Genomic DNA, 22,344 nt, shown 5'->3' with positions numbered 1-22,344 from the left:
ATTTGACTCTATTTTGTCTTACGGTTTGGCCCTTGAGAGGGCTCGCCTGTTATAGTGTGGTTATTCCTCTGTGGCTTATGTGTGGGTTTGGAGAGTTTTTGAGGCCTGGTATGAGGAGCGGGGATGTTCTTCCTCGTTCAGTTAAGATCCCTCTTATTCTGGATTTTTTGCAGGATGGATTGAGTAAAGGCTTGGCCCTTAATTCCTTGAAGGTGCAGATTGCTGCTCTTGCCTGTTTCAGAGGCCTGGTGAATGGTGTTTCCTTGTTGCATCCTGATGTGGCCTGTTTTTTTTTTTTTTTTTTGGAAGGGAGTGAAGCACTTTAGGCCTCCCTTGAGGTTACTGGTTCCATTGTGGAGTCTTACTTTGGTGCTGGACGTCTTGGCGAGCCCTGCATTCTAACCACTTCATAGCCTTCCTTACATTTGTTGACTTTGAAGACTGTGTTCCTGGTGGCTATATGTTCTGCGTGTCTGATTTCTGAGCTGCAGGCCTTCTCTTGCCAGGAACCGTTCCTTCAGGTGACTCTGGGGACATTACAGCTGTATGCTGTTCCTTCCTTCTTGCCCAAGGTAGTCTCGGACTTTCATTTGAATCAGTCCATCTCTGTGCCATCCCTAGATAAGGGCAGGGATGTGGAGCTTTTGCGTTTCTTGGATGTTAAGCGTTTTGTCGTACAGTATCTGGAGGTCTATGATTCTTTTCGAAAGATGGATTGCCTGTTTATTCTCCATGGCAGGAGTAAGCAGGGTACTCCGGCTTCGCGGGCTACCATAGCTTGTTGGACTAAGGAGGTGGTCACAGCTGCGTATATGGATGCAGGAAAGCCGTTGCCTACTCAGGTTAGGGCCCATTCCACTAGGGCTCAGGCAGTGCCATGGGCGGAGGTCAGTCTGTTTACTCCCGTCAATATCTGCCGAGCTGTGATGTCGTTCTCCTTGCGCATTTTTTTCCAGGTTTTATCGTTTGGATGTGCAGGCCCGGGAGGATGCAGCCTCTGCACGTACAGTGTTGCCTGGACCACGGGCAGCCTCCCACCCAGTTAGGGGAGTAGCTTTGGTACATCCCACTTGTCCCGAGTCCATTTGTCTACACGCTAGGAAATGGAGAAATTACTTACCTGATAATTTCATTTTCCTTAGTGTAGACAGATGGACTCAGCTTCCCCCCTTGCCTGCCGCAAGAGTGTGTCAATAGTGCTCCTGTGGGGCTCTGGTCCCAAGGGATTACTGGTAAGTGTTCAAGTCCCTAGTTTTGGGTACCTAGAATCTTATGTGAGTTCAGTGTTTATGGTTGGTTGAGTACAGTTCTGGTTATCTGTTTTTAATTGTTTTTTGCTAGTTTATCCACAGTTGCTTTTGAAGAGAATACTAGCAGGCTGGGGTTACTGCAGGGTTATATACTGTGACGTCAGCTTGCTCCGTATCAATCTATTGGCAGGGGAGCATAAATCCACTGGTCCTGAGTCCATCTGTCTACACTAAGGAAAATGAAATAATCAAGTAAGTACCATATTTTTTGCTCCATAAGAAGCACCTAGTATTCAGAGCGGGAAAATTAAAAAAAAAAAAAAAAAAGCGTGCTAAACCGGCTCTGTTGCCGGGTGTCTGTGCGTCTTATGGTGCTAATTAGGGGAGGGCATAAAATGTGTGTGGGTTTTTTTTTTTTTTTTGTCCCCATTCCCCTTCCCAACCCTTTAAATTTAATTAACTACAACCCCCCACCCTCCTGACCCCCCCAAGACTTGCCAAAAGTCCCTGATGGTCCAGCGGGGGTCTGGGAGCGATCTGCACTCGGGCCGTTGGCTGCTAGTACTCAAAATGGCTCTAATAGCCTTTGCCTACCATGTGACAGGGGCCGACCAATGGCACCGGTAGCCCCTGTGACATAGTAAGGGCAAAGGCTATCGGCGCCATTTTGAATACTGGTAGCTGAGGGCCCGAGTGCAGTAGATCGCTCCCGGACCCCCACTGGACCTCCAGGGACCTTTGGCAAGTCTTTGGGGGGGGGGGAGTTGCAGTTCTCTTTTTTTTTTTTTTTTTAATTTTTTTTATTAAATATTCGCTCCATAAGACGCACAGACATTTTCCCCCCACTTTTGGGGAAAAAAAGTGCGTCTTATGGAGCGAAAAATACGGTAAGTTCTCAAACACTACATGAAGTTAGTAAGTAGCACGTTTAATACCAAAGAAAATTCTTCACTCAAAACACAATGAAGCTATGAAATTCTTTGCCAGAGGATGTTGTAAAGGCAGCTAGTGTAGCTGGGATTAAAAAAGGGTTGGACACGTTCTTGGATGAGAAGTCCATAAACTGTTATTAACCAGATAGACTTGGGAAAAGCCTCTATTTATCCCTGGGCATTAGCAGCATGAGATCTATCTATTTGGGAACCTGCCAGATACTTATGACCTGGATTGGCCACTGGATTTGATGGATCCTTTATCTGACCCACTATGACAGTTCTTTTTTCATATATAGTGTATGCCATACCTTGGTATGGCATTGGTTTGATCTGGTAAATGGTGTAACAGGCAGCTTCTGGATATCAGCTAGCATTAAGTTTTTAGTATGGTAATAAAAATATAGTAGAACTGATACCTTATCCAATTTCAGTGATAAGATCCATATGTAGGTATCTTACGTTTGACTAAACTATTTTTAAAATTTATTTTATTAGTATGGCAGCCAAGGTTTGTCTCGTTTTGATTTATTTAAAGCAACTGTTATGGATAAAGATAACAAAGCAATCCTTTTTCCTTTTCTATGGTTGGTGTTAAACAAAATATGCTTCATGGTTGTTTATAGTGAAAATCTTTTTTTTTTTTTTTTTTTTTATACTTTACAGAGGAGTTTTGGTGAGACTTGAAGGATGTAGTCATCCTATTGTTATGAAAGGTCTATGCGCAGAATGTGGTCAGGACTTGACACAGTAAGTATTCCTTCTACATTGTTTTGTTTTCTTCCATTAAAGCAGAATTAAGAGCTTAAAATTGGGGGGGGGGGGGGTGCAATATGTGTGTGCTTGAGAGCTTCATGGAATATAGGCATATAATATCTTTAATCTTTTTAGGAATCAGAAGAAGTTTTAGCGTTTTTCACCCAACATTAATTTTTGCTTAAAAGATGTATTTCATGCTAATCATGACACTACCCATGAAATCAAAGTGGAAGTGCTGCCCTGTCTGCTTAGGATTTAGTGTTTCATGGTTGATATGGTGAAGAGGAGTACATTTAAAAAAAAAAACCTGTATAAGGTTAAACAGATTATTTCAGAGAGATTCTAAGGATCTGGCTAATCGTAATAAGAATAACATTCATATTGTCTTCTGAAGGGTTCCAAATGCTTGCATTTTTGGAATGAATGCTGCTCAAGTTGCTGCAGATTTTTTTTTACCAAAGATTATAAAATTGAAATGTCTCATCGTATACTCTCATGTCTTTTACCTAATGCAAATTCCCTCTGCCCAGTTTTTGACTAAAATCTTGCAATTATCTGCAAATGCTTGAGGGCCAGATTTTAGTACCTACGTGCGGGCGTAGATTTGTGCATGCAACCCGGCACGCATGTTACAAAATCTGGGGTTGGCGCGCGCAAGGGGGTGCACATTTTGTGTACCTTGCGCGTGCCGAGCCCTCGGGGACTCCCGATGGCTTTCCTTGTTCCCACCAAAGCCGCTCCGAAATTGGAGCGACCTAGGAGGGAAATTTCCTTCTGCCCCCCCCCCCCACCTTTTATTTTAGAAGTTGCGCCTGCCTCTGGGCAGGCGTAGGTTGCGCATGCCAGCCGCGTGGCCCTACGAAGGCCTCTGTCCACGCCCCGGGACATAAGCGCGCCCCAGGGCTTGTGCGCATCGCCGGGCCTATGCAAAATAGGCTTGGCATGCGTAAATCCAGGTGGATTTACGCGTGTAGGGCTTTTAAAATCTGCCTCTGAGATTCTAATGACAACTAAAATAAAGAGTCCAATTCAGAATTCTGGGAATAGCTGACTTGGTCAAGTCTGTTGCTGCCAAATGTAAGCAGTTTCTTGCAAGGAAATCTCAAGTGAAGAGCCTGGGAGCTGAATTTGGTCTCATATCTTGCTTATATGAGAGTTACTCAATACCACTAAATCCTTTGACTTTTCTGAGAAATTGCAAGCTTTCTTGGATGATAAATCAGAAAAGACTGGTATGCCATGAACTAAGAATTTTTAGTTATGTTGCCATTTGTGCTTCATGGGAGAATGAATTTTGCTGAAAAAAAAAAGTTTTGTTTAGTGGTGGTCTAATTTAATAATTTTAGTTTTGATATTGTATTGGGTCTTTTCTTTTCATTAGTCCCTTGGGGGAAGATAATATATATACCGTATTTTTCGCTCCATAAGACATACCTAGGATTCAGAGCGGGAAAATAAAAAAAAAAAAAATTGTGTTAAATCGGCTCTGTCCCGGGCATCTGTGCATCTTATGGAGCAAATTAGGGGAGTGCATAACATTTTTTTTCTCCCCATTTTGTTTTCAGGTCTGGGGAGAGGGCCATTTTAGTCCACTCCCCAGATCAGAAAACTTTTCTCTTTCTCTTTCTGTGGGAACCCCCCCCATCCCAACCCTTTAAATTAATTAACAACCCCCTACCCTCCTGACCCACCCCAAGACCTGTCAAAAGTCCCTGGTGGTCCAGCAGGGGTCCGGGAGCAATCTCCTGCACGTGAGCCATTGGCTGCCAGTAATCAAAATGGCGCCGACGGCCCTTTGCCCTTACTACGTCACTGGGGCCGACCACTGCCAATGGTCGGCCCCTGTGACATAGTAAGGGCAAAGGGCCATCTGCGCCATTTTGATTACTGGCAGCCGACGGCCCAAGTGCAGGAGATCTCTCCCGGACCACTCCTGGTCCCCTGCTGGACCACCAGGGACTTTTGGCAGGGCTTGGGGGGGTTGGGGGGGGGGGGGGGGTCAGGAGGGTGGGGTTGTTGTTTTTTTAATATTCGCTCCATAAGATGCACACGAAAAAAATGCATCTTATGGAGCGAAAAATACGGTACTTTCTGCCTTTATTTTTCTGAGCACGCCTATTTAGATATTTTTCAAAGTACAAACAGAATGCCAGCCAGTCCTCTTGGCGTGGAAAACCTTTGTCAAAGTTTCTAGAACTTTGATTGTGCCTCACGTGGCATGTCTACATGTCCACTTGTGGGCCCGTCAATCTCTTGGGTTCTAAGGAGCCCTCGAGTTACAGTATTGGTTTCTAATGCTCCTATTTTTGCCAGATTGGCAGGGTCCCATGGTTTTGGCCCTTATAGTATATAGGTAAGGTTTTTTGGTTGTTTCTCTGTTTCCGTTCATCTTCGTTCTTGGTTCCATGGCAGTGTGCTGTTGGTGTCCGCCAGCCTTCAAATCACTGACACTATTGAGTATGACTTTGCATCCCCTTTATTTCAGCCAGTCATGACTAGTGTGTTCCAGTGAATACCCTCAGTGTGCAAGGATTATGTCTATTAAAGAACCCATTGATGTACTAGGGAGTCGCAAATGTGTGACCATAAGCCAGAAAGCACGCCATTCCTGAATGGAACTCATGGAAAAGTATATCGGGCACCAGAAGACCAATCCATTGACATAGGAGTGTCATCTGCATTGGTGGGACTGTCTATTCTCTTGATGCTGTCAGCCAGTAGGGAACTCCGAGACAGGCTTATGTACTCTTCCCAATTGAAGAAGGTGTTGGGTTCTTCATCTGACAGTAGCATTGAGGAGATCCCATTCCGAGCATTGAAGGAAGCTGAAGAAGCATCAACATTTGTCTCCACGAGTGCCTGAAGTGGGGACTGTCTGGCCGGGAACCCCGCTACATGGTCCCATGGTGAGGAGAGCTCATCCACTAAACTGGCCAAGGACTCACAATAGCTTCCACTTTCAGGTGTCCACCACTGATCTACATCTCTATTTTGAAGAAGTCCTCCTGCCTTCCGGTCTGTGTTGGCATCAGCAGTCTTTGTAGAAGAGTTGGATAGAAAGATCTAGCAGCCCTTGGAGAAGGTGCTGCAGGTCCTCTGTGCCAGGGCATTGAGAGCATAGAGGCAGAGACAAGTCTATCTTTGAGCCTTTGCTCAATTCCTGTACCAGTGGTGGATCCAATGCCACTGCTTGGAGAGTCATCTGGATTGGTGACTGCCACCTTATTGCTGATATCTGGCTTCTCTGGGGAGGAAACTTCTCTGGGCTGTCTAAGCTTCTCGGGATCCAGGCCAAAATAGCCAAATGCACCAATTCCTGAGACTATGGCTGTAGATGGAGTACCGAGAAATTCCTCATCACCAGTGGGCTGGGGTGAGTCTGAATCTGAATACTCTTGGGGGTATGGCTATGACTCTGCAGATGCCTCTGAAGAGGAGACATTGACGAGGCTCCTCTCTGACCCCTCTCTCTTGAGGGACCTCTCCTTCATAGGTTTTATCAGGAAATGACAGAGGACATTCTGTTTTACACTGCAGACAGAGTATGAGACCAGAAGTAAAATGCTGAACATCTTCCAGCTCATAGCCACCTAAAGAAGTCGTGGCAGTCTCGGTCCATGAAGTCCTTCAGGACGTACAAATGAGGATGTGGAAGAACCTTCTCTCTATTGATAAGAAGGTGGAAATAATTCAAGAAGTGGTCTTGAATCCATTCTTCGGTGCCCTCAGGGAAAGACTCTAGAAGCCTTTGATGCTCTTGGGAGGAAAACTGTGTGTTTTGGTTTTTTTTGTTTAAACCAGGGAGCTATGTTCAATACCTGCATAACTTCCTACCAGTTCTTCATGGCCCAATATATGCAGGATTTGCTGAAACAAAAGCAAGAGGTAGCTGCGTAGCTTTCTCAAAAGTATTAACTGGTGGACAACTCAAAAGCAGTCTCTGGTGGACAAAAGGCTAGAGGGTGCAAAGCACATGGTCCTTTTGACCTCTGATGTTTTCAAAATGGCATTGAAAGTCTCTCTGCTGTAGGGATTGGAGCCTGCAGACTCACCTAACAGTGTGTCTTGCATGTCTTCCCAGAAGTGCAGGAAAGACTTGACGTGCTAGGTGGAGGGGAGAATCTCTTTAAAGATGGTGAAGGATGTAGGTGTACAGATTAGAGATCACTGTACCATGCTCCAGCAGCTCTTTGCTGGAACTCAAGACCTGGCTACTTCCTCCAGGAGGTATCAGAGGCCAGGGTAGAGGAGGCACTTTTTCCAGCCAAGAGGTCGCAATCCTCTGTCCCCTTGGTCCCATACAAAGCAAGCTCCACATGTACATCCGAAGTAGCAGTGGATACCTAAGCCCCATACAGTAACTCATTCAACACTACGGATGGATTTTTGACTGGATTGTAGAGAGCATTGCCAGTATCCCAATAGCTATGCTGGAGGACCTTCCAGTTTAAAGGGAAGCTATGGTTTTATGTAAGCCAGTGATCCAGTGTAACTTCGGATGTGTGTGAGTCCTGGGCATAATCAGGAGAAAGTACAGATGAAATCTATTGGTTCTCCTACCAAATCGAATCCTGGAGCCCAACTGGGGGTCACTTACCTCTTACTGGCCAATGTGGTTGAGCCTATTCCACCAAGGCAAATAGGGTGGGGATTTTACTCCAAGTATTTCCTGATTCCAAAGAAAACAGGGGGACACTTTTGGCCTAGATTTAAGGGCCTTGAGCAAATTCATGAAAAGAGAAAAGTTTGAGATGGTTTCCCTAGGTACCTTAACTCCTTCCTATGCTCTCTCTCAAACTAAAGGATGTTTTATACTCGCATAGAGATTTTTTTCTGGTGATAGGAGATCTCATATTTGTGGTGGGATACTGTCACCTCCAGTATTGTGTTCTGGCTTTTGGGGTAGTATCTGTCCCATGTGTTCTCACAAAACGCCTAACCATGATGGTGGTGCACTTACAGAAATGGGGGTACATGCGTATCCTATCTAGACGATTGATCAAGTGCACATCTCTTGCAGAAGCTGCAGAATCAATGTGCATGACCATCCGGGTGTTGCAGTTAATAGGGTTTGTTATCAACTACCCCAAGTCTCATCTGAGCCCGCCACCTCAATTGGAGTTTATTGGAGCTCAGCTAGACGTGACTAAGGCAAAAGCCTTCCTTCCGCAACAAAGGTTTACCACTGTGATGTCCGCAGGGGAAGAGATACAAATGAGCCAGCAGATAGCATGGCACATGTTGACTGGGTGTTAAGGCATCAATAGTACATGTCACACCCATTGCACATCTTCACGAGAGTCCAGTGGACCTTAAGATCACAGTGGCTTTAGGCCATTCAAGACTTTTATGGGACAAGATCCATATCACTTAATCACTCAGGGGCTCCCTGTCAAGACTGATATTGTCTTGCCATCAGGTCAGAGAAATCCCCTTCCAGAATTCTCCAATTCAAATTGTCCTCATAACAGATGGGTTAAACCCGGGCTATGAAGCTTACAGAAGGGCTCTGCACCTAGGGCCAATGGTCTGACTGGGGGAAGTTCTATCTGATAAACTTCCTGGAGCCTGGTACACTCCTAAAGGCATTAGAGATCGATTATTCAACAAAGTTATTATTGGCCAAATGTAGTACATCACAACTTGGTTGTCCATCAACAAGCAGGGAGGTATGGACTCGTATCTCCTATGTCAGGAGGCTGCCCTGCTGTGGGACTGGACCATATCTTAGAATATGGTACTCAGGGCCACATACCTGGTAGGTGTGGAGTTTGGCTTTGGAGACAGACCGAGTTGGTTCTTGGAATCCCACAAAAGGTCCCTCTGCCGAGAGCAATTAATCGAATTTTCTGCCACTGGGGCACACCAGTAGTGGATCTGTTCACATTTCCTCTGAATAGGAAGGTCCCAATCTTCTCTAGAAAGAGGGCATGTAGCAAACTAGCCTCGGATTCCTTTGCCCTGAATTGGGGCAGGGACTACTGTACATTTATCTCTAATTCTACTAGTGGTAAACTCTGAAGGTGAAATAAGAAAAGGGGACCATGATTGTCCTAGTCCCTTTTGGCTGAGACATATCTGGTTCCTGCTTCTCCAGGAGATGTTCATCATGGAACCACCCTGAACTTTGGAGCGCATGGTATATAAGTGATTTCAAATAAATAAATAAACTGGTCAGACTGGGGATTTCCCCAGATCTCAACACTCCTGATCCGGGCAGACTGTGCCATCCCAATGTCTGGTCTCTGTCGCTCACCACTTGAATTTTGAAAAGTTGACATTGCAGCCTCGAGTTATTTTCTGTGAGTTGAATTTTTAGCTTTAAGAGAGGATTCTTCTAGAAAATCCTATGAACATAAGAAATTGCCATGATGGGTCAGACCAAGGGTCCATCAAGCCCAGCATCCTGTTTCCAACAGTGGCCAATCCAGGCTATAAGAACCTGGCAAGTACCCAAACACTAAGAAGATCCCATTCCCTAAGTCAATTTGATTAATAGCAATTAATGGACTTCTCCAAGAGCTTATCCAAACCTTTTATAAACCCAGCTACATTAACTACACTAACCATATTCTCTGGCAACAAATTCCAGAGCTTAATTTTGCATTGAGTGAAAAATAATTTTCTCAGATTAGTCTTAAATGTGCTACTTGCTAACTTCACGGAGTGCCCCCTAGTCCTTCTATTATCCGAAAGAGTAAATAACCAATTCACATTTACTTGTTCTAAACCTCTCATGATTTTAAACACCTCTATCTATGGATTTAAGAGGAGGAGCTGTATTGTGAGGGGTGACCAAAAGACCCTAGATCCTGTCACCTGCTCCACATAAAAACTAATTGATTACATTCTACATTTGTCCAAATCTGGGCTCAAGACCAATTTAGGTAGGGTTCATCTTAGTGCAATTTGTGACTTCCAGAGAGAGGCAGGCAGAGCTCCAGAGTTTCAATGTGTGAATAAGTGATTCAGTTTTGCAAGGAACTGGGGAAACTTATGGGGAAGGGGGAGACTTTTCCGAAAGGATTGGCTTCACCTTAACCAGAATGGAACCAAGCTGCTGGCACTAACTTTTAAAAAGGAGATAGAGCAGCTTTTAAACTAGAACAAGGGGGAAAGCAGGCAGTCACTCAGCAGTGCATGGTTCGGAGAAATGTATCCTTGAAGGATACTAATGAAACAGGAGAGTTGGGGCATCCCAACAGAGAGGTTCCAATAAAAGCAAACGTAGTCCATGTGCCTATAATGTAAAAAATCACCTGAGCTAAAGATTTCCAAATTATCTCTAAGAACTGAAAAGCAGGTTGTTAATACAAACAAAAAACACACTTTGAAATGTCTGTATGCCAATGCCAGACATCTAAGAAGTAAGATGGGAGAGTTAGAGTGTATAGCAGCAAATGATGAGATTGACATAATTGGCATCACAGAGACTTGGTGGAAGGAGGATAACCAATGGGACAATTCTATATCAGGGTACAAATTATATTGCAATAATAGGGAGGATCAACTTGGTGGGGGTGTGGCACTTTATGTCCGAGAGGGTATAGAGTCCAACAGGATAAAAATCATGCAAGAGACTAAATGCTCAGAAGAATCTATATGGGTAGAAATCCCACATGTGTTGGGTAAGAGTATAGTGTTAAGAGTATACTACCATCCACCTGGACAAAATGGTCAGACAGATGTTGAAATGCTAAGAGAAATCAGGGAAGCTAACCAATTTGGCAGTGCAATAATTTGTTACCCCAATATTGACTGGGTAAATGTAACATCATGACTTGCTAGAGACACAAAGTTCCTGGATGTAATAAATGACTGCTTCATGGATCAATTAGTTCAGGAACCAACGAGAGAAGGAGCTATTTTAGTTGTAATTCTTAGTGGAACGCTGGATTTGGTGAGAGAGGTAACGGTGGGGCCACTTGGCAATAGTGATCATAACATGATCAAGTGTAAACTAATAACTAGAAGGGGGACTAAGTAAATCTACAGCTCTAACACAACATTTTCAAAAGGGATACTTTGATAAAATGAGGAAAATAGAAAAAACTGAAAGGTGCAGCCGCAAAGGTAAAGTGTTCAACAGACATGGACATGGTTTAAAAATACAGGCCTAGACGCGCAGTCCCAGATGTATATTCCATGCATTAAGAAAGGTGGAAGGAAGGCAAAACGATTACCGGCATGGTTAAAAGATGAGGTGAAAGAGGCTGTTTTAGCCAAAAAAAAATCCTTCAAAAATTGGAAGAAGGATCCATCTGAAGAAAATAGGATAAAGCATAAGCATTGTCAAGTTAATTGTAAAACATTGATAAGACAGACGAAGAGAGAATTTGAAATGAAGTTGGCTGTAGAGGCAAAAACTCATAATAAAAAGTTTTAAAAATGTATCAGAAGCAAGAAACCTGTGATGGAGTCTGTTGGACCATTAGATGACCAAGGGATTAAAGGGGCACATAGGGAAGATAAGGCCATTGCAGAAAGACTAAATTAATTATTTGCTTCCGTGTTTATTAATGAGGAAGTTGGGGAGATACCAATTCCGGAGATGGTTTTCAAGGGTGATGAGTCAGATGAGCTGAACCAAATCACTGTGAACCTGGAAGATTGTAGTAGGCCAGATTGACAAACTAAAGAGTAACAAATCACCTGGACCGGATGGTATGCATCCTAGGGTACTGATGGAACTCAAAAATGAAATTTCTGATCTATTAGTTAAAATTTGTAACCCTATCATTAAAATCATCTATTGTACCTGAAGACTGGAGAGTTGCCAATAAGAACATAAGAAATTGCCATGCTGGGTCAGACCAAGGGTCCATGAAGCCCAGCATCCTGTTTCCAATAGAGGCCAAACCAGGTCACAAGAACCTGGCAAGTACCCAAACACCAAGAAGAGCCCATGCTACTGATGCTAGTAAAAAGGGCTCCAGGGGTGATCCGGGAAATTATGGACTAGTGAGCCTAACTTCAGTGCCAGGAAAAATAGTGGAAATTATTTTAAAGATCAGAATTGTAGAGCATATAGAAAGACATGGTTAATAGAACACAGTCAACATGGATTTACTCAAGGGAAGTCTTGCCTAACACATCTGCTTCATTTTTTTGAAGGGGGTCAATAAACATGTGGATAAAGGTGAACGGTAGATGTAGTGTATTTGGATTTTGAGAAGGTGTTTGACAAAAGTCCCTCATGAGAGGCTTCTAAGAAAACTAAAAAGTCATGGGATAGGAGGCGATGTCCTTTCGTGGATTACAAACTGGTTAATGGACAGGAAACAGAGAGTAGGATTAAATGGTCAACTTTCTCAGTGGGAAAGGGTAAACAGTGGAGTGCCTCAGGTATCTACACCTGGACCGGTGCTTTTCAATATATATATATATATATATATATATATATATATATGATCTGGAAAGGAATATGACGAGTGAGGTTATCAAATTTGCGGATGATACAAAATTATTCAGAGTAGTTAAATCACAAGCGGATTGTGATACATTACAGGAGGACCTTGCAAGACTGGAAGATTGGGCATCCAAATGGCAGATGAAATTTAATGTGGACAAATGCAAGGTGTTGCATATAGGAGAAAAATAACCCTTGCTGTAATTACATGGTTAGGTTCCATATTAGGAGCTACCACCCAGGAAAAAGATCTAGGCATCATAGTGGATAATACTTTGAAAACATCAGCTCAGTGTGCTGCAGCAGTCAAAAAACCAAACAGAATGTTAGGAATTATTAGGAAGGGAATGTTTAATAAAACGGAAAATGTCGTCATGCCTCTGTATCGCTCCATGGTGAGACCACATCTTGAATGTTGTGTACAATTCTGGTCACCACATCTCAAAAAAGCTATAATTGCGATGGAGAAGGTACAGAGAAGGGCAACCAAAATGATAAAGGGGATGGAACAGCTCCCCTATGAGGAAAGGCTGAAGAGGTTAGGGCTGTTCAGCTTGGAGAAGAGACTGGTGAGGGAATGTAATAGAGGTCTTTAAGATCATGAGAGGTCTTGATCAAGTAGATGTGAATCTGGTATTTACAGTTTCAGATATTAGAAGGACTAGGGGGCATTCCATGAAGTTAGCAAGTAGCACATTTAAGACTAATCGTAGAAAATTCTTTTTCACTCAGTGCACTCTGGAATCTGTTGCCAGAGGATGAGGTTAGTGCAGTTAGTGTAGCTGGGTTCAAAAAAAGTTTGGATAAGTTCTTGGAGGAGAAGTCCATTAACTGCAGTTAATCAAGTTTACTTAGGGAATAGCCACTGCTATCAGTAGCGTGGGATCTTCTTGGTGTTTGTGTACTTGTTCTTGTGGCCTGGTTTGGCCTCTGTTGGAGACAGGATGCTGGGCGTGATGGATCCTTGGTCTGACCCAGCATGGCAATTTCTTATGTTCTTATGAATGTAAGCCCATCTCTGTGCAGCCTTTAGTTGTCCAGTTTATGTGAGGCCTGCTTAATTTGAAGTTCCCATCAAGCCTTCTGCTGTCTTGGGACCAGCATGGTTCTTTCCCAGTTGATGAAAGCTGTCTTTTGAATCACTGCACTTTTGTGACCTAGAAAGTCAAGTTTTTTCTGGTGGTCACTTCAATGTGCAAGATCGGTAAATTCCTGGCTCTAGTAATTTAACCATCTTATACCAAATTGTATCATGATAAGACAGGTGCGCAACACCATCCTAGGTTTCTGCCAAAGATGGCGTTGAAATCCATCTTAACTAGTCCATTGTCCTTTCAAGTTTTTGTTGTTTTTTTTTTTTCCAGGCCACATGTCCACCAAGGTGAAAAAGCACCGCATATTTTGGACTGCAAAAGAACCTTGGTCTTCTGTCTGGAGCAAATTGAAGCCCATAGAAAGTCCACCCAACTCTTTTTTTTGTGTTTCTTTTGACCTAAACAGACTGGGGATTGCAGTTGCTAAACAGACTATATCTAATTGGCTAGTAGATTGCATCTCCTGCTCTGCCCAGGTGGGCTTGAATATGCTGGGCTATGCCAAGACTCACTCCGAGCCATGGCAGCATCAGTGGTTCACCTGTGATCGGTTCCCTTGGCTGCAACAGGGAGTTTTCTCCACTCATTCACATCTCATTACTGTTTGGACATGGATGGCTGATGTAACAGTCTGTCCTCTGAAGTTTAAATGTAGAACCCAATTTTTTTTCTCTTTTTGGGCCCATTGTTTTTGTTCCAGGAAGCCTCTCATAGCTTAAGTATAATAATTGAAAAAAGGCTTGTCAACAAAAAATATTGTTGTGCTCATTATCACTTATTTCCCTTTTTCAGTTGGGGGCAGCCTGTAATTAGGGAATCCCCATGTGTGAATATTGTCACCCAGCTTGTCCTCTGAGAAAGCAGTTCACTACCTTTAACAGCTGTTCTGAGGACAGCAGCATGTCTGTCCTCAGAAAACCTGCCCATCTCCCCTTTAGAAATGGGCAGGTTTTTAAATGATAAAATACAAGAGTTCAGGAACTCTGTGTGTGCGCGTGGTATAATGGCATGCATGGGACATGCTCACTGAGGCACAGTTAAAGATCTAGGAACTATGACATAAGTTTTCCTTGTCAGGCTCATCGGATGTGTGAGGACTGACATCCTGTTGTCCTCTGAGAACACCTGTTACAGGTAAGCAACTCTGCTCTATTTAAATTATTGAAAACTTGCTCATATCTTATTGGACCAATGGAGTCTTGTTTTGGTGATTTCATTGTTTTTTCTGGAAGAGTATTTTTCCCGCAGATAAGCAGGCTGAATTAGCCTAGACTTTGGGGACTTTCTCCGGTCCTCTAAGTGGTGGAGCTTTCTCAAAGCACACCAAGCTGTGCTCTGTGTGCCCGCATGGAAGTATCTCCCATGTGAAGGACACATCCTCATACCTGAACCTACCGAGTTAGAAGTACAGCATAGGGGGATCTTCCAGTAAATACTCTGCCTGGAAGGACTTCCATGGTAATTATGCCAAGCATGCAAGGTGGAGTGGAGAACACGGATCGAACCTTCTCTTTTACCCAGGAAGCATGTAGAAGATTTTCTCCCCCATGCCGAACAAGAAGGGCAACAGCATCGGACAGGGCATCCCACATAGTCTGTCATCTCCTCAGGATGACTCCCTGGTGTCGTAGCTAGCGTTGATCTCCAGATTACTGAAGGATCCTACGCCAGCAGTCAAGGAAAGCGTTCCTGTGAAACTCTAGCCTAAGCTTGACTCAGTACAGGTTCTGCTATATGCATTGTCGGACAGCTATCACCAGGACATTGTGCCGAGGGAAGTCCGCCCAGGTTGCCCTCAGTTCAGGAAAGAGGGTCAGTGAATGATGGGCGCTCATCCACTGCTTCATCATCCACTGCTTCATCATACCTAGAATCTCGCTGTGACAGGGCAGCACACTGAATGAGTTCTCGCCCTTCATGGGGTTATCTCGGCTCTCCGTCTTACCCAGGCGATAATTGTGCGAACCGTCTCCCGGAGCCGCTTAAGGCAGATTCAGAAGGCGACTTCACACGTTGGATCCCAAATCTGCCCAACCTACTGTGACAGCTGCGCGCACACTCTGAGTCTAGCACTACCAACTGGGGGCTCCTTCAAGATGAAGTGCCCGGGCTCTGGGTCCTAGTGCATCCTGTCTTGCTCCAGTAAACATAAAGCATTCTGATGCTGCGCTGAGGCCACCAAGACAGAGCAATTGCGGCATCCATCGCACTACAAGGGATGCACTAATTATGGACATTCGCGAGCCGCCATGTGACAGTCATGGCATACCTTACACATTTACACTGCTGCTGGTCAGCAGATAGCTGCAGAGGGTAGAGAGGATCGACTCATCCTCTGTCAAGGTCAAGAGAGACTGTCCTTGACCACGGGTCAGGTATATCGTGTCATTGGAAACTGGAAGAAGCGGTGCGCTGCCCCCAGGGGGTGCCGATGCTCCCCCTGGCCAGAGCCGTCTTGCTGCCTCTTGATGTGGCGGAATGCTGCCAGCTACCCAGGCAGCAAGATGCTGCCAGCCTCGATTAGCCGCATTCCTCCTTAGGGACGTGCCCAACATCACATTTAAAGGGCCCGCAATGGGGAAAGCCCAGCAGTGCCTCCTGATGACCTCACTGGCTCAGCCTTATAAAGGGCCCTCAGTCTATCCCTAACTGTCTCAGCAACAGGTCCAACTACTCCATAGTAGTGCATGTTACGACCCAGCATTCTTGCCTTTGTTCCAGTCTGCATCTCAGCCTGTCCCAGTCTTCGTTGCCTGCTTGTTCCAGCCCTTGCCTGCCTGCTCCTACACATCCATACCACTTCCTCTACTTCAGATGGTGCCTGGTTTGACCTCTGCCTTGACTTCGGATAATCCTGACTGCTGCCTGTCTCTGACCCCTGCTTGGACTTTGGATGGATCCTGCTAAGGTAAAAGTCATTGTTGCGCCTGTTGGTCGCAGGCGGCTGCGACCTCTCATGCTCACCTCTTCTTTTTTTTTTTCCCTGCACAGTCAGTCATTGGGAGAATGGTGGCCTCCACTAACCAACGCCGACCTCCTCGGCATCCCCGGGACGGCATGGGCGCTGCCGACCGTCATCTTACTTCCGGAATCACCTAGGCGTGCGCGCGCAGGGTCTCCTTTTGTATACGTCATGGTGGGAACCTCGGGCAACCCCTCTCGATGACGTCAACCCGCTGGTATACTTAAGCTGAACGGCCCATTGCTAAGATGAGTTAGTAAGGAGTTCTCTCGTTGTTAAATCCGCTCCACATCAGGATCTTTTTTTGCAGTATCTCCTCGTGGCATTGGACGCTCTGGGTACCCGCTTCTCAGGGGCCCTTCCGCGTCTTGGCTATCTGCTCCTCGGAGGGCCTTCTTCCTTGGACTTCTCTTGACCCGATCCTCTGGTTCCTTTTCCTAGCATTTCCTCGTGTGAGTACCTTCAACTTCCTACAATATCTACATTGCTGGACTCTTCCATGGTGTACCTCTTGCCACGGGCCACTACCGTTCCTCAGCATAACTCTTCTGCCTTTCCTGAGGTACAGGGTATTGCTGCTACCACTCAAGATCCTCGGCATGTGAAGGGCCCCTGAGAAGCGGGTACCCAGAGCGTCCAATGCCACGAGGAGATACTGCAAAAAAAGATCCTGATGTGGAGCGGATTTAACAACGAGAGAACTCCTTGCTCTGACCATGACATTGCTAATTGCTATAGTGGTCATATGTCCCCCAAGGCTCAACAGTATCAGGACCAGAAGAAGAGCTATCTCCTGAAGGATAAGTACACCCAAGAATCTGGACATTGTAGAAGCTTGTCATCCTGGAGCAGGAGGTTTTTGGAGTCATGCTGCACCATATTGAGCACTACTCTATAGATAAGGCTTCTCCCACCTATGGTGCTGGGCTGCGGATCTGCCTCAGGCCTGTTGTTGAGCAAAAAGTAGAAGTGCTCGGTGCCTGAGTGGGGCTTATCCCTGAGGTGGAATCCTTCAGAGCTGAGGAGTAAAACTGTACAGCCCCGGACCTGCGTGGGACTTCGGTGGCACTGATGACCTTTTGGAGCCCAGCATGCTCAAATGTTTTCATCTTTCATGGTGCAGATGATCCAAATGGTACCTAGCCACCTTTTTTACCCAAACACCAGTGCCTCGGGTCACCATTGGCCTCTGCACAGAGTGTACACTCTGTAACGTTATTGATGTAGAGGCTTGAGATGCTGGTGCTGATTCTGTTCATTATACCTCTGGTGTTGACAAAAGTGAAGCCAAGCAAGACCATTCTGGCTCAGACATTAGAGGCATTGCTGTGAAACACCTTGGAATCTAATCTCTTTGGAACCAAGAATATCTGCTCTGTTCCAGCAAGTGAAGAGGTGCCTATTCTGGTTTCTGAAAAGTATGTTTCTTCTCCATTCTGGCTCAGAGCACAAAAGCCACTGAACCCAGCTCATAAAGTTGGATTTCTTTGCTGTCTTAATTGCTAAAGATGGGAGAGGTACCTTGGAGTCTCTCCTCTCTAAGGTTTTTCCATAAACTGTGGCTCCACCTTGTTCCACACCAAGGTGTAGCCCACTGCAGGAATTGCCTGCCATTGCACCCAACACTCGACCAACCTTCTCCTGCAGTTGTAGATTCCCACCCTGAGTTGAAGGATGAGGAGGCAGCTTCAGCTAGATCAGCTTCCCTCCTGGGCATGCTCCCTCCAGAGTGACAGGACAATGCCTCAATTACCATCTTCATCATTGTGGTCATGGATAAGTGTTTTCCTGTTGTCACTATCAGAGGAAAGCTTAATGGGAATTCCATCAGACTCCACCTGGCTTATCTCAATACTCCTTTCCTTTTGGAGGACGTCTGCTATTTCAGATTTTTGGCCAGATTACTGAACATCCAATGTCAGGAAGGAGTCAGATCTGAGAATGGAGATATTCAAACTTCAGTGTCTCCTGCAACTTTGTGTACTTGGTAGCAATCCCTGTGCAAAGGCTGCTCCAGGATCTTCAATCCAAAATGTGGTATAGCCCCACTATTTACCTGTTAGCTAGGAAACTCAACCTACAGTACAATGTGTAGCTAGATTTTGGATTTGGTGTGGTCCATCTCCCTCTCTGCTCAGTAGTGATAGCCCTTAAATGAGCTAAAAAGACTTGGGTGATCTCCAGGGAAAGACTGGAAGCTCCTGGACACCTTTGGAAATAGTTATTGCAGAGCTCCTGTATAGTGGCACCCTAGCTGTATATACTTGCATGAATGTGTTAAGAAGCTGAAGCCTCTGATGGAGTTGCCAAAGCAAACAGCAGTCTGGAAAGTGGTAGAGGATGCAGAGAAGTGAGATCTTATTGTCTTGTCTTTTTTTTTTTTTTTTTGTTTTAACTCTAACTATTTTTAATGATATTTGTAACCTTTTTTAGTGAATTATTGTATTTCTGCTTCCATATGAGCTGTAAACCATTGTGAAGGTCCTGACTGAGACAACTGTATACAAAACCCAATAAACAAACATAAACATTTAAACCATTCGGTCAAGAAGCATTTATTATTGGCTGCCATTGGGGCCGCAGGCTGCCTTTGTTACAAACAAGTGTTCTGTGAGAAGACCTGCATGATCAGCTTGAGGATGTCCCTTGCTTGGGAGACAGCTTATTCAGAGTCTAGAAGCATCAAGTGGCTGTTCAGTCACTGTTGATGGGAGGTGAACAGCAGATCCCTCCAGGCACCTCTACTTTTTATACAGATGAGCATTCTTCCAGAGACACTCTTTCGTTCTTAGCAACATTGGACCGTCTCTATTGTACAGCAGCTACAGGTTCCTGCTAGAGGATGGAAATGGAAAGGACATCAAACTAAGGCCCAGCAGCAACCACAGGTGAAACTGGGGCATAGTTTTTGACTTGTCTTAATTCTGACCCCCTGCCACCTCTGGTGGGTGGGGGAGGATCCAATCTTTTCTCTGTGGAAAAAGATGAAGGATTGCTGGGTTCTAAAGATTGTGGAATGTGGTTACTAGTTTATCTCACCTACCCTTGACTCCATTTGTTTTTAGTCTTCATTTTGGCCCTATGTTAGTCTGTTGGTTTTTGACTGGAGGTGGAATAAGATCCTTCAGGAGAGGATGGGTGATTTAGAGCTAGTTCCTTTCCAGGAGTGAGGCCAGAAGTTATATTCCCATTACTTCAACATCGCCAAGAAAACTTGGAGACTGAGGCCTGTCTGGGATTTACGAAAACTGAACAAGCTATTGACACGAGAGAAATTCAAAATTAAGTCCTTTTACAGTGATTTTTCCTGTTCATTTAGTCCTAGATCTGAAGAATGTCTGTACTGATATTCATCAATCTCACTGGAGATACCTCTGTTTCATATTGGAGGGGGAATATCAGCAATACAAGTTTTCCCTTTGTCTTGTTAGTGGCCCCAAGGGTATTCACCAAATTCCTGGCAGTGGTAATGGCATACCTGTGTTGGGAAGTTTGACTTCCTCTTCTTAAATGATTGGTTGGTTAATAGTCATCCCAGTTCAGGGTTTTGGACTCCTTAGAGTTCCAGGCAACTTTTCCAAGTCTAGCCTCACTCCTGTCTAGAGAATTTGATTCAGGAGTGAGTGTTCCTTCTAGACAAATGGTCTGTGGTGCTAAGGGGCCTGGTAAGGACCCTTCTGCAGTAGAATCGGACTCAAGTAAAGTTTTTCTTGGTCATTCTGGGCTACCTAGTAGTCACAGTACGTCATCCCAATGATGCAGTTGAACATGAGATCTTCAGTGAGTCCTTCATTGTCAGTGGAACCAGCTGCAGAAACCACTGTCTCATCGCATCTCTGTGATGATTGGGTAATAGCAGCCTTGCAGTGGTGGTTGAAACTGTCAGTCCTGGAGGTGGGCCTCACTCTGCAGGCATAGCCTCAGTGAGTAACCCTTTCCACTAACACCTCCACCAGGCAGTGGGGAGCTCATGTCAGTACGGCTTGAACTCGAGATGTGGTCCTTGGTGGAGATTAGTCTTCCGATCAACCTCCTAGAACTATGTGCTATTTCATACGCACTGAAGGCTTTCTTTCCTCTTAGCAGGAAGGAGAATCTTCATTCAAACAGTCTATTAAGTTAGCCATGCTCTACATAAACAAGCAAAGGGGTCACAGGTTCTTTTGCCCTCTGTCAGGAGCCTTCGGTCACACGGTCATCTACAAGCAACATACCTTCTAGGAATCCTAAACACTCTGACAGACTGCCTCATCCAAGTTCTTCTGCAGAACAAGTGGTCCTTGGGTTTGTGCATGGCAGACAGGTTATTCAGTCTTTAGCGGCCTTCTGACAATGCATATGCATATCCACAAATCTCACTGATTGCAAGGACAATCCAGAAAGTGCTGCGAGATCATGCGCAAATTATTCTCATTGCTCAAGCATTGTTAATCCAGGTGTAGTTATCCAAGCAGCCTCTGATCCTGTTGGGGATGTCTCCATCCTTCATCAAGCAGGAAGACTGACAACACTTCCCTCTGAATTTCTCCTCTCTGGCCCTAATGACATGGTTGTTGAATGCACAATAGTTTTCTCCCTGCTCCTTCCTAAAGAAGTGGAGTATGTCTTGATTTTGGCTAGGAAGCCTTTGATCAGAAAATCCTATAGCTTTAAATAGAAGAGGTTTTTGGCCTGGTGAGAGGTTATCTGGTCCTGTTTACCTGTAATCCAAGGGCTAGATTCAGGATCACTATTAATGTTGGTATGGCATGAGCTCCAGTGCAGGTGGTGGAAACACTAACAGGATACAAGAGAGCATGGGATAAGCACAGAGGATTCCTAGGGAAAGCCAGAGGTCAGTTGGGTCTGTGGCATTGCATTGGGTTTGAAGTTGTGCAGGAACTGGGTTGTGGAATTGCAGTGTTGAAGGAGTGAAGATTGTTTTTTTCAAGTGCAGAGGCAAGGGAAGATGGTAGGGTAAAATGAAGGGCAGACACAGGAAGCATTACCTAGTGATATTGCAGATCACAGGGTATCTGAGTTGGTACCAGCAGGATACAACCCCCAGAAACCAACTGGGTTTTCACACATTGTCTGGTGGTGATCAGGTACTGTTCAGCAAGCTCATTTGAATCTAGGAGGCCGGATGTTCTGGCAATAGCCTTGCTAGTTTTGGTGGCGGTTTAGGTTATTACAAATAACTCGGCCTTTACAGATGGCAGCTGGATTATATCCTTACAGCATGGACAGGAATAACCAGGCAGTCTGGTTGGGGAAGTCAATCTTTTTCTGTTGCCATCTACTATGTTGTTTTGCTGCAGATATGACCCAGTTATGGGAGAGATGTTTTTAGTAACAGTAAGAAGAGGCTTTGGTCTCCTGGATATTTGGTTTTAGGGAGGGTAACTGTAATATCATAGTAAGTTATGCAGCAGATGCGTGCATAAGCTACACCAGTTTTCAAAGAGAATGAACCTGTGTACATTCACTTTGAAAATTATCCCTCCGGAAGTATTTATTTATTTTATTTATTTAAACAGTTTTTATATACCGTTGATTAGACAAAGGTCCATCTCTACGGTTCACAATCTATACATCAAATTAACATAGAGAGAAAGGAAAAAAATTACAATTTCTCATAAATATAAAATTCACTAAAAGACAGTAATTATTTAATTAAAACTTCTAAAATTGCCATCTAAATACGAATTATAAAATCCCATATACCTGCTATTGAAAGCATGTAAATTTCCTATGTAAACTTACATGCATACTTTTTATAAAATCTAAAAAATATTTGTGTTAAGTGAAATCTTCATCCCATCCCTGCTCCTGGTAACTCCTCGACACAGTTCAAGTAAACTTAGATGTGAACATATGCATTTAAGTTTACACACACAATGGACGGGCAATTTTCATAAAACTCCATTTCTGTACCTAATATATAGTGGGATATGCA

At 44.5% G+C, this 22,344-nt stretch overlaps 1 protein-coding gene across 8 annotated transcripts in view; it reads left to right on the top strand.

Annotated features, from left to right (window-relative positions):
* Nucleotides 1–22,344, top strand: part of CTDP1 (CTD phosphatase subunit 1) — a 531,182-nt gene that overhangs the window by 40,204 nt on the left and 468,634 nt on the right. For 7 of the 8 annotated variants that reach the window (XM_029590827.1, XM_029590822.1, XM_029590828.1 and 4 more), the window contains exon 2: nt 2,849–2,932. The exons of the other annotated variant lie outside the window; for it this stretch is intronic. In XM_029590827.1, the coding sequence (XP_029446687.1) occupies nt 2,849–2,932 (84 nt within the window). The remainder of the gene's footprint in view (nt 1–2,848; nt 2,933–22,344) is intronic. 8 annotated transcript variants of the gene reach the window in all.

The sequence above is a fragment of the Rhinatrema bivittatum genome, chromosome 2, assembly GCF_901001135.1.
Source record: "Rhinatrema bivittatum chromosome 2, aRhiBiv1.1, whole genome shotgun sequence".
In the NCBI taxonomy this organism is placed as follows: Eukaryota; Metazoa; Chordata; class Amphibia; order Gymnophiona; family Rhinatrematidae; genus Rhinatrema; species Rhinatrema bivittatum.
Note: the sequence above shows the minus strand (reverse complement) of the source record. Positions and strands in the feature narration are given on the sequence as shown.